Raw genomic sequence first — 12276 nt, 5'->3', positions numbered from 1 at the left:
GCCAGGGACACATATACCTGGCAGTCCTTTGATTTACGCTTATGAAAATAGCGACGATGACGGTGAAGTCAACGATGGGGACAATGACAACATTTTCAGCCCCGACTCTGATACCGAAATCCATAGTGACAGTGAGAGCGGTTGTGAAACTGTAAGGAAGCATCTTAAGCTGCCCACGCGAGACAGATCTCGAAAGAAGTATCATACCACCCCTGTTACTCAGAGAAATGAGACAAGTCCATCCTTAACTGAAGTACTGGCTCAGCTGTCTAAAAGTGTTGTACAAGCATCTCACGAACAGCACTACAGGAAGTTGAAAACCTTTTCCGGTGTTATGCCTCTGCCCACAGGTGAGGAGGATTTCTCTACCTGGAAAAGTAATGCAGTCCAGATGTTAGAAGAGTGGACCTGTGTTGAGAATGTTAAACGTCAACGAATCATTGAAGGTTTGAAAACTCCAGCATTGGAATTAGTGAGACATCATCTCTTGCTATACCCTGACTCAACAGCCAATGATATTATTGAGGTGTTGAATGAAGTCTATGGAGATGATGATACAGAGGATGAACTACGTACTCAGTACTATAATACCATCCAGAAAGAAAAGGAGAAACTCCCTGCTTATTTGGTTCGCTTAGAGTTGATATTAGGTAAGCTGTTTGAAAAGAAGATAATTTCTCGAGGTGAAATTGATGCATACAGAAGAAAACAAGTACTTAGAGGGACTCGTTCACAGGATAATAGAGTTATGTCCTTAACTGCTCTGTTGCGATCTAGAGGTCCCCTTAGCTTTTCAGATCTAATAAAGGAGGCTAAAGCCATTGAGAAGGAATTCTCCTATGCAGCTAGCCAAAAGGGAATTGACACCAAAGCCTCTGGAAAGGAAGAACGGAAAACTGAGTTCAAGGAAAAGAAAGTGGATGCTCAACCCAAAGACTCAGAGAAGACTCCTAGTGCGTGGCCACAGCCCGAGATGAGGAGAGAATTTAAGTGTTTCAACTGTGGACAAAAAGGACATCTGCTAAGTAAATGCCCTCTTAAGGCTGGTTCTGCTAATGTAGAAGTCCTAACTATTGAACAGAGTCCTGCAGAGCTTAAATATCAGAGGAAGAAGAAGCAAAGGAAGCAAAGGAAAAAGCTACCTAGTAAAAGTAATGATGAACTGTCTACAGATATTAGGATAGGCCCAAAGTCTCTCATATCTCTTATGGTTGAAGGGATTCATGCCTCAGCATTGCTGGACACAGGCTCCCAAGTAACTATAATTTTCCGTCCATTCTACGATGAGCATCTAAGCCATTTACCTATCTTGCCAGCAGATGATGTCAAGTTGTGGGGGTTGAGTTCCCAGGCTTATCCTGTCGAAGGAGTCGTCAAGGTGCAGATTGTGATTCCTCAGCTGGACACTGGAATGGTGTATCCTATGGATGTTGAAGCCTTAGTGTGTCCAAACCTAGGTCGGCCTGGTATTCCCATTATACTTGGGACGAACACTCACATGGTTCGAGGTCTGTTGCAAACCTACCTTAAGGAAGTGGTAGATGTCTATATGAAAAGGATGGAAGAACTAGAACCAGCCCTGAGACAAGAATGTCATAAATTGGCTCTTGAGACCCAAACTGGACAGTTTCATTATTGGGGCCCCCAACCTGTTTCTCTAAAGCCTGGAGAAATTAAGTCTGTTACAGCTGTTGCAGTCTTGGGAGAAGGTATGTTTTCTGGGGATTGTCAGTTCTGCCTGGAATCCCTTCCTGAGGAAGACTCCATTAAAGGTTGGACTATTATGCCAGAAGTGAAAGACTGGAGAAGTCAGAAGATCGACATATTTGCAGTAACTGTCTTCAATCGATCTGCTACTGATATTTGTATAGATCATTGTCAGCAGTTGGGAGTTATCCACCTTCTGGAAGAGATAACCCCTCTCACGATGCTGACAGTAAATTGTGAAGAAAATTCTTCCAGAGACCTAAAGTTCAATCTGGATGGGTCCCACCTATCCCCAGAATGGACAGAGAGACTGTTGAAGGCTCTTAGATCCCGAGAAGGGGCCTTCTCTACAGGAGATATGGATGTGGGCTGTGCCAAAAGTGCCCAGCATAGCATTAGGCTGAATGATCCTGCTCCCTTTCGTGAGAGATCCCGACGAATTGCTCCTCGAGATATTGAAGATGTGAGAAACATACTTCAAGAAATGGAAGAGGCTGGAATTATTTGTGAGTCCAGAAGTCAGTATGCTTCTCCCATAGTCGTGGTGAGAAAGAAGAATGGTTCAGTGCGCCTGTGCATTGATTATCGCACATTGAATAAGAGAACTATCCCTGATCAGTATACACTGCCAAGGATAGAAGACCTCCTGAATGCCTTAACCGGGAGCAAGTGGTTTAGTGTCTTAGATCTACGGTCTGGATACTATCAAGTGCCTATGAGAGAAGAAGATCAGCAGAAGACTGCATTCATTTGTCCCTTGGGGTTTTTCCAATTTACCCGTATGCCACAAGGTGTATCCGGAGCTCCAGCCACTTTCCAACGACTAATGGAGAAGACATTAGGGGATCTGAATCCAAGGGAGTGTCTGGTCTACCTGGATGACATAATTGTATTTGGAAAGAATCCCGAAGAGCATGAAAAGCGGCTGCTGAAAGTGTTAGATCGTTTACAGGCTGAAGGTCTCAAACTTTCATTAGATAAGTGCAAATTTGCTCAGAATTCAGTTACATATGTTGGACACATCGTATCCGCTGAAGGAGTGGCCACAGACCCTGCCAAAATTGAAGCAGTTGTTAACTGGCCCAAACCAAGTAACATTGAGGAGTTGCGTTCTTTCTTGGGATTTTGTGGCTATTACCGGCGTTTTGTGGAAGGCTACTCCAAGATAGCCCGAAGTCTCCACAATCTTCTGCAAGTGGAACCTGTTAAAAAGGGGCGCAAAATTCGTCACCCCAAAGACCCTATTGGGGAAAAGTGGACTTCAGAGTGTGAAGAGGCTTTTCAGCTTCTTAAACAGAAGATGACTGAGGCGCCCGTTCTAGCTTATGCTGATCCTGACAAGCCATATGTTTTACACGTGGATGCGAGTTTGGAAGGACTTGGGGGTGTCCTACACCAACCATATCCTGAAGGGCTTAGGCCAGTGGCCTATATCAGTCGGAGTTTAACCGGAAGTGAGAAGAATTATCCAGTACATAAATTAGAGTTCCTTGCCCTTAAGTGGGCTATTGTGGAGAAGTTGCATGATTACTTGTATGGTGTTAAGTTTGAGGTGCGAACTGACAACAATCCTCTCACTTACATTTTGACTACAGCCAAGTTGGATGCTACAGGTCATCGGTGGTTAGCTGCGTTATCCAATTATGAGTTTTCATTGAAATACAAGGCAGGACCAACGAATGTGGGGGCTGATGCTCTATCTAGACGACCTGGATTGCCTGCAGTGAGAGATGAAGAGGAGTGGGTTGAGATCCCTGGCCCAGGAGTCAGAGCCCTTTGCCAAACCTCAACAGTGGAAAATGAGTGGGTAGATTTCTCAGAGTTGCGGTGTATAGACTCTCTCAGCTGTACGCCTGAAGCCATTCCAGAGGCTATGTGCCTTCCAGCCACAATTCCCCTGTGGTCCATGATTCGAATAGAGGAAAAGCAAAAAGCCCAGAACCAAGATCCTGTAGTTGGTCGTTTGTTAAGAGCTGTGAAGACTAATAATCTTAAGCTTTTGAATGATTTACCCGGTGAGCTACAACAACAGTTTAAGAAGGAGTGGCGTCGATTCCATATTGAAAATAAACTCCTGTATCGTATTATACAATACCATGATCATCCTGGCAGGAAACAATTAGTCCTACCTCAAAGGTATAGAGGGATGGTCCTGAGGTCTCTTCATGACCACCATGGCCACTTAGGAGTAGACAAAACCTTTGGGTTGATACGAGATCGCTTCTACTGGCCTGGAATGAGAGAATCTGTAGAGCTGTATTGCCGGAGGTGCAGAAGATGCATCCAGAGGAAGACCCTACCTACCAGAGCTGCACCCATGGGCCACCTTAGGAGTTTGGGCCCTATGGATTTAGTCTGCATGGATTTTCTCTGCATAGAAGCCGATTCTACTGGCACCAGCAATGTTTTGGTGATTACTGATCATTTCACCAGGTACGCCCAAGCATACCCAACAAAAGATCAGAAAGCTGCCACTGTTGCTAAAGTATTATGGCAAAAGTTCTTTGTACATTATGGGTTCCCAAACCGGCTGCACTCCGATCAAGGTAGAGAATTTGAAAGTAAGCTTATTCATGAGATGTTGAAGCTACTTCAGATTGAAAAGTCTAGAACGACCCCATACCACCCTGAGGGAGATGCTCTTCCTGAGAGGTTCAACCGAACGCTGCTTAATATGTTAGGGACACTTAAAGATTGTGAGAAAAGGTCCTGGAGTCGGCATGTAGAAGCGATGGTTCATGCATACAATTGTACACGGCATGAATCCACTGGCTTCTCCCCGTATTTTTTGATGTTTGGAAGAGAAGCAAGATTGCCCATTGACATCCGTCTGGGAGTGTCCTCAGATGGAATGAACCATGGATCTCACTACCGATATGTCAGGCAATTAAAGGAGAACTTACAAAAGGCTTATGGGTTGGCTGAGCAGGCCACAGCCAAGCTGAATGAAGATAACAAGCAAAGGTATGATACTAAAGTACGTTATAAGGACATTCAGCCTGGAGACAAAGTCCTACTGAGAAATTTAGGCATTCCAGGAAAACACAAGTTGGCTGACCGTTGGAAAGACATCTTGTTTGAAGTTGTTTCCAAGATCCCAGGGATTCCCGTGTACAGAATCAAGGGGCCTGAAGGCCGGATAAAGGCATGGCACAGGAATCACTTATTACCTGTGGCTTTTCCTGAAAATAGTCAGAGTAATGGAAATGAGGGCCCTAGTATGCAACCTCCATCAACAATTGACCCTGGAGAAGGTTCTAGTGGAGTTGTTCCTGTTAGCAGAGGAGCTGCTGAATCTGGCTGTGAACAAGACTGGTGGACTTTACCCCAACCTTCTGTCCACGATTCTCCTCCAAATTGTCTGAATCCTGAAAGCCCTAGCTTTGTCCCAGGTTCCTCTGAAAGAGACTTAAGTACTATGGGAGAACCAGAGCCTCAAGCGACTGGACCCCTCCCCAACAGTGCAAGGGGAAGACCTTGTGCTGAAGATACCAGAGGACTTCCTCAGAGGAATCTGGGTCGCAGCAGGAGAAATAGAAGGCCACCGAGGTTTCTAACATATGACAACATTGGGGAACCCACCTACTTTCAGTCCCAACCCATGTACAATAAATTGATAAATGTGTTGCACGCCCTAACCGAAATTCTTGGTGAGAGTGCTTTACTGTTCTAAGTCGCTGTTCGTGTATCACGTACCATGTTGTGTTTTACTGTTTTATACTTTGCTAGGATGTTCTGTTCCTGCCAGTGGGAGGCAGGATATTTTTTTTTCAAGGCGGAGGGTGTAACCCAGTGCAGTTATTTTGTCTAATAACATTACAGCTGGGTTGTCATGGATACTGACCTTTCCTTCCAGCACCAGGTTACTTGTCTCCTCTGAGCCAATCAGTATCTCAATGGGACATATGTCAGTTTGCCTAAGCTAGGGAATGTTTCTCAGCCTATCAGAGGAGAGGGTCTAGGAAGAAACTTCTGGAAGAGCAGAGCTAAGCAGGGGAGTGAAGAAGGAAGAGAGACAGACTGCCCTCCCTGTAAGCAAGCCTGAATTAAACCTGTTGCCTTTAGTGTGTGTACTGCTGACATCCAAGCAGTACACTGAAGTTGAAGTAGAAGTGTGCAGAGAATACAGCATGGTGCTGTATGTTCCTGAGTGAGAGTGAGAGACTGCAAGTACCCAGAGCGTCCAAGTCCTGCATCCTGTACCAGTGAGGTGAAAGCAGAGCTGCAGACAGACATCTGTGTGGGAAGACAGTTATTATTCTCAGCCAGGAGGTTAAAGGGGCAGCATCCCAGAGCTGCCTGAAGACATTAAGGAGAGGTACTTCACTAATATATATCTATCAACATAAATATATCCTTGTCTCCCCGGGTAGCGCTACCTGCATCAAGGGCCCCAACAGTGCACCAACACTGGGACATCTGGGTGGGAAGAACACCTACATTTGGGGTGGGGGAGCGGTTGTTGGCAGTTATCTGTGTTAAATATATATATATTCTCAGGACTGTTCACCCACTGCTAGAACTGAACTGCATAGGCACAGCAGCTGGGTCTTTATATTATAATACCTGTTTATTTCAATATAGTCTATAAATAATTTGCATTTTAGTTGTGTGTGTTATTTTCTTGTGTGAAAGGGGCCATTTCTCAGTGGGTGGGTTCCCCTACTCAACATAGTACAAATCACTGAGTGGAGGCACTGCATAAAGAAAGAAGATGTCCCGATCTCCCAGCAATTGCGGAGGCTCAGGTTTCCTGTCACCAGCGTCACTGAAATTTGTAACTACCAGCCTGACAGCGGAGCAAGGTAAAAAAAGGGTTACATGTACATAAGAGTTCCTATACAGTAAACATGACATTAAACCATCGTGGTATTCTCGTTTTTGCTTTTTGTTTCCCATCATTTTCTTCTTTCTTTTAACATGGAATCAGGAAATCTCTATGAATCAATTAATATATATGTGTCCCACAAATCAGGACTATCAAAGGTATACAGAACAGCCAAGATAAAGCAGTTGAATTTATAATAATAAAACTCCATATGTGTAGCTTTAATTACCGATTGTTACAGCAACCATTTGAGATACATATGCATGGCTTCTACTGATTAAATACTGTTCATAAACTGTAAGACATTTCCATCACAAGGAAGGCATATTGCTAGGCATTTAAAAATGCAGGGCCACAGTGTCTACATGACATTAGCACAACATTTAGTTAACAAATGTAATAACTATCATAGTTGGTAGTTGTCAAGATATTATAGCATTTATATACCGGTGTGTGTGTGTATATATATATATATATATATATATATATATATACATATATACATCAAATTCAGCATGGTCATATAGTCCTCAACTATGTCACTATGATATCAAAAAAGGTTTACTATTGTGTGAACAGGCTGCTAGCCCCAATATTTCTTAAGATTCAGATTTTATTGTGGCGCCAGAGCAGGTCAGTAATTTCCTGCATAGGGCAACTCGGTAAAACCTGGTAAAGAGGCGTAGGGTAAGGTTTGTACTTTGATCATGGGGGCATGTCAGCACTGGCGTAACTACAGGGGTCATAGCAGTTGCAGCTCCGACAGGGCCAGTGCCTCTAGGGAGCCTGGTGCGAACCCTGCACTCCCTTCTTCCTGTGTCTTCGTACTGACTCAAAATAGTTTAGAAAGGGCCCTTCTGACCTGGACTGCACCAAGCCAGGTCGGAAGGGCCCATCCTAAACTATTTTGAATGGGCACAGGGAGACAGAAGCGTAACAGGGTCACGTGACCCCGAGGTGAAACAATGCTGCTCGCACACAGTTGGGGGGCCCCGGGAAATTTTTGCACCAGGGTCCTATGGTCTCTAGTTATGCCCCTGCATGTCAGTACCTGCTCTGGTAACTGCTCAATGTTTAATTGAGCAATTAGCATTCTGTGTTGTAAAATACATTATAAATTCAATATGTCTATAGATGTCAAGAACTGCTGTTTAACACTCTAACCTATCAGTGTGCAGATAAAATGAGTGGAGTCAGGTGGTCAGATAATGGAAATAAGCCACATTTGTATTATCATGATGTTTTATGACTATGTGATAGATTCACTCTAATTGCTTTTAAAATATAGGCTTATACCTTGTCAAATACTTTGCTGTTACAGAGATTAAAAGTTCTTAGTGTATCTGGATAAAAAAAAATTGCCCATCTCCAAAAACATCCAGAAAGCAACACACCTTGAGAGGGGACCATTCAGAATTAGTTTAGCTTCCAGCAAATATATAATGAACATAATTGAATATACCGGTATTATCAAAACTTGGGAGATGACTCAACTTTTACCCAAAGATTTTGGGCTACTACCAGAAGCCTTTTCACTGTTTTTCAGGAGTAGGCAAATTGTCCATACAAGGACACCAGCGTCCATGGCAATATTTGTGAAGATCATTTAATTGTCCATCACAGACTCCAGAAAATGTCCACCACAAGCAATGTTGGTGCCTACCCCTGGTGTTTTCCCAATTCTACATATATAACCAGTAGGGTGTCTTTTATGAGTTTTATGCAGTCATTTTTGGCAAACATGTATTGTACAGGATCAGATGGTATGTATTGAGCATTGCTGGCTTTGGTATCAATTGTCAAATATTTTAGGACACTATATTGCTGAGCCTCTACTTTGGGCTTGCCTCTGAGCAAATAGAAATGAAACTGAGGCTGCAATAGATTTTAAATAGTTTCCACAGATACATAAGAGGCCAAAATGTCAGGGGCTATTTGTCTACATACACTGCTTAATTGGCACCAGGCATTTTCCCGGTGGGCCGGGCGGCCCGGGGCCGGATAGACGTAGGGGCTGATGGAGCTGCAGCTCGAGGCCCCTACCTTAAAATAGGCCCAGTCAGGACCGGACTGACTGGGCCTATGCGGCCGCATTAATGCAGGGCATAAAGGGCACCTGCCCCTTAAGCCCACAGCAACTGCGACCCGGTCCGCCACTCTAGGGGGCCGGGCAGCCCCAACCAGGGCCGCCTTAGGGGTGCGCGGCCACACAGGGCTTGAATTAAAACATCGGGGGTTTTTTTTGTTTATTTTATTTAACATCCTTCATGTTAAATAAAGTTTGTTTAACTTTATTTAACATGGAGGATGTTAAATAAAGTTAAAAAAAAAACAACAAAAAAACCCAGATGTTTTAATTTAAGCCCTGTGCGGCCGCGCACTCCTATGGCCGGCCCTGGTGGGGGCTGCCCAGCCCCCTAGAGTAGCGGACCCGGTCGCAGTTGCTGCTTACTCCGGCAACAAGGTAAGTAGGGTAAGGGAGGGGGTGCAGTGAGAAGGGGCAGAGGGGGGGAGAGGGGTTAGATAGAAAGGGGTAGAGAGAGGGGGTACATATTGAGAAATGGGGAAGGGGGTACATAGTGATAAGGGGGAACATAGTTAGAAGGGGCAGATAAGAAGGGGATGAGGAGAGGGGGTAGTGTGAATGCGTACAAGAATGAATGAATAAATGTGTGGATGAATTGTGTGAATGCGTATGAGAATTAATTAATTAATGTGTGGATGAATTGCTTGAATGATTTGTGAGACTGCATTAATGAATATGTGTTAATGATTTGTGTGAATGAGTGAGTAAGTGTTTGTGTCTATCATGAATGTTTAAGTGATTTGGGGAAATGCAAAGATGGTACATGAAGGGTGGGCTTTAACAATAAATGAATAAATAAAAATGGGCTGCTCAGTCTTAAATGCCCAGGCCCATTTTTTGTCCCAGTCCGGGATTGGCACTGATGTTTTGCTTTCCAACATGCCTATAGGAGTCTGGATTAAGGAGAACAATGGTGAGTTTCAGAGAATTGCAGTGGTAAATTTGCAAAGAGATGTTTGCTTTAACGAGTGCTGTAAAAGTTTACATATGTTATCAGAGCTCTACCCTCCTGTAACTATTGAGGAACTCACAGGCAAGCGCATTAAAAAAAGAATAAGTTGTAATAACAGTGCTCACCTGCCACCTAGTGTCATTTAAAAACTCTGCACATGATGTGTTTGTTTGAAAACATCATGTAATGAGCATGTGTGTGAGCATGGATGTCCAATTGTGTGTGTGTAAACATGAATGTCTGTGTGTGAGCATGGGTGTCTAATTGTATGTGTGTGTTTGAGCATTGATTTTAAATTGTGTGTGTGTGTTTGAGGATGGATGTCTAATTGTGTGTGTGTTTGTGTGAGAGAGAGAGCATGGGAATTAGAGCATGTCTAATTGTGTGTGTGAGCATGGATGTCTGATTTTGTGTGTGAACATGGATGCCTGTGTGTGTGTGTGAGCATGGATGTCTAATTGTGTGTAGGTGTGAGCATGGATGTCAAATTGGGTGTGTGTGTGAGCATGGATGTCCAATTGCGTGTGTGTGTGAACATGGATGTTTGTGTGTGTGAGCATGGATGTCTAATTGTGTGTGTGTGCATGGGTGTCTAATTGTATGTGTGTGTGTTTGAGCATGGGTGTCTAGTTGTGTGTGTGTATAAGAGAGAGAGCATGGATGTCTAATTGTGCGTGTGTGCGCATGGATGTCTAATTGTGTGTGTGAGCATGGAATGTATCAGTGTGTGTGATTTGTTTAAGCGTGTCTGTATATATGCACCAGAGACTATGTTGGAAGGGGGGCAATGATGAGGCAATGATGTTTAGGGGCAATGATGGCACATAACAGTTTACATACGCTACCATTCACATCGTATGGATCAGAAATATAGTGTAGTCATTGTTAATGTAGCAAAAAGCATATTGTAGATGAAAACAGCTGATTATTAATTAAATATCTTCATAGGCGTACAGAGGCCTTTTATCAGCAACCATCACTTCTCTGCTCCAGAGGCATGTTGTGCTAGTTAATCCAAGTTTAAGTTTAAAAGGCTAATTGATCATTAGAAAAACATTTTACATTAATATTACATAGCTAGAGATTTCCTTGTTTCTAGCTAAGTGACAAAAAATAAACGTTATACATGGGTGTCCGAAAGACAGAGGCACAATTTGCAGGTTGCAAACCAAGGTAGTTTTATTTCAAACATGTATTGCAGCTAGGGTTAGTTAATACCCCAGCCCCCATGACTCTCAGCCAGTCTGGTATATTAACCCCTTCAGGACCAAATAACTGAAAAAAACTACTGCCTACTAAGACTAGATTGTCCCTGTATGTATTTTTGGAATTTTGGTAACCTGTTAATTCATCAGAAATTACAGCATAATCATAATTTAAATATTTATTTGATGTTTTGAAAATTAATTTAGACATGGTTGATCTCTCTTTTTATATTATGTGCTACTTTCTTCATGAAACACATCTAACATACTATAATGATATTATTATAATAATAACAGTAAGGTATGAACACATTATACATTATTATCTCTGATACTTCAGTGACATGAACCTACTGTTTTTATGTAAGGTAACATCACTTTTATGACAACTTTCGTAAATTTCAAAATGGCTTATCTGTCTCAGTTATTCCTTAAGCTCTTTGGTATAGCAGTTTTCTTACTGCTTCCTTTACATCTTTATTTCTGAAACTATAGATAACTGGGTTCAACAAAGGAGTAACCATTGTGTAAAAAACAGCCACTGCTCCACTCTTTGAGGATTCTGAGTCAGGACGCATGTAGGTGAAGATACATGGAACATAGAATAATGCAACCAATATGACATGAGAGACGCAAGTGGAGAAGGCCCTTTTCCTCCCACCAGCTGTCCTTATCTTCATTATAGCCCAAACAATATGTACATATGAGATCAGGATTAGGAGGAAGCAGCTTAGTGAAATAGCTGCAATATTGGCTAATATCATGGTTTTGTTAAGTGTTGTATCAGAACATGCCAACTTTAGTACTGGGATAATGTCACAAAAGAAATAGTCAATCTCAGTAGACTCGCAAAATGAGAGGTGAAAAGTTAGTACTGTGTGAGTAATTGAGTGGAGAGAGCCAGTCAACCAACAACCGAAAGCTAAACATGTGGACATTTTCCAATTCATAATAGTGCTGTAATGCAAGGGCTGACATATGGCCACATACCTATCATATGCCATGACAGTATATAAAAAACACTCTGAGCTTGCCAAAAAGTGGAAGAAATACAACTGAGAAACACAGCCAATAAAGCTAATGGCCTTAGTTGATATGAAATTGTCCAGCAGCTTGGGTAATGTGACTGAAGAAAGACAGATATCTAGGAAGGAGAGGTTTGTAAGGAAGAAATACATAGGAGTATGAAGTGAAGGTGTTCTTTTTACTATTACATACAGGAGAACATTCCAGAGAAGAGTGCAGATGTAAATAAGAGAAAAAAGCAGAACAAAGGGAATTGTGAGCTCCTTCACATGAGGAAGTCCACGAAGGAAAAATCTGATTTGTGAAGAATAATTTCCTTTTTCCATTTGTTCATCATATCCTTTAATTCTGTAAAGAAAATTACTTAATGATGGATGAATTGAATATCTCTAGAAATGGAATTTTCCTTTAAAGTCAAACGTATGATGAAATGCGTCTTTTCATTGAATTCTGTTATTCCAAAACGTAAATG

General features: G+C 42.5%; 1 protein-coding gene across 1 annotated transcript; it reads right to left on the bottom strand.

Moving 5' to 3' along the window:
• Positions 1-1278: 1278 nt before the first annotated feature.
• On the bottom strand, positions 1279-12130 carry LOC128504865 (olfactory receptor 10G4-like). The gene is made up of 2 exons (XM_053475157.1): positions 11240-12130; positions 1279-1308 (listed from the first exon to the last, which is right to left on the bottom strand). The coding sequence occupies exons 1-2, from the start codon at positions 12128-12130 to the stop codon at positions 1279-1281; spliced, it is 921 nt and encodes a 306-aa protein (XP_053331132.1).
• Between the last annotated feature and the right edge of the window lie 146 nt (positions 12131-12276).

The sequence above is a fragment of the Spea bombifrons genome, chromosome 1, assembly GCF_027358695.1.
Source record: "Spea bombifrons isolate aSpeBom1 chromosome 1, aSpeBom1.2.pri, whole genome shotgun sequence".
In the NCBI taxonomy this organism is placed as follows: Eukaryota; Metazoa; Chordata; class Amphibia; order Anura; family Pelobatidae; genus Spea; species Spea bombifrons.
The sequence above is the reverse complement of the archived record's forward strand: the minus strand, read 5'-3'. Positions and strand labels throughout refer to the sequence as shown.

Coding starts and splice junctions, on each gene's coding strand:
- LOC128504865 (XM_053475157.1), bottom strand. CDS start 12,130: ATGGAAAAAGGAAATTATTCTTCACAAATCAGATTTTTCCTTCGTGGA. Junction 1,309..11,239: donor ATAAAGATGTAAAGGAAGCA/GTAAGAAAACTG, acceptor TCTGCTGGCAAG/ATAGGTAAATGGCTTAGATG.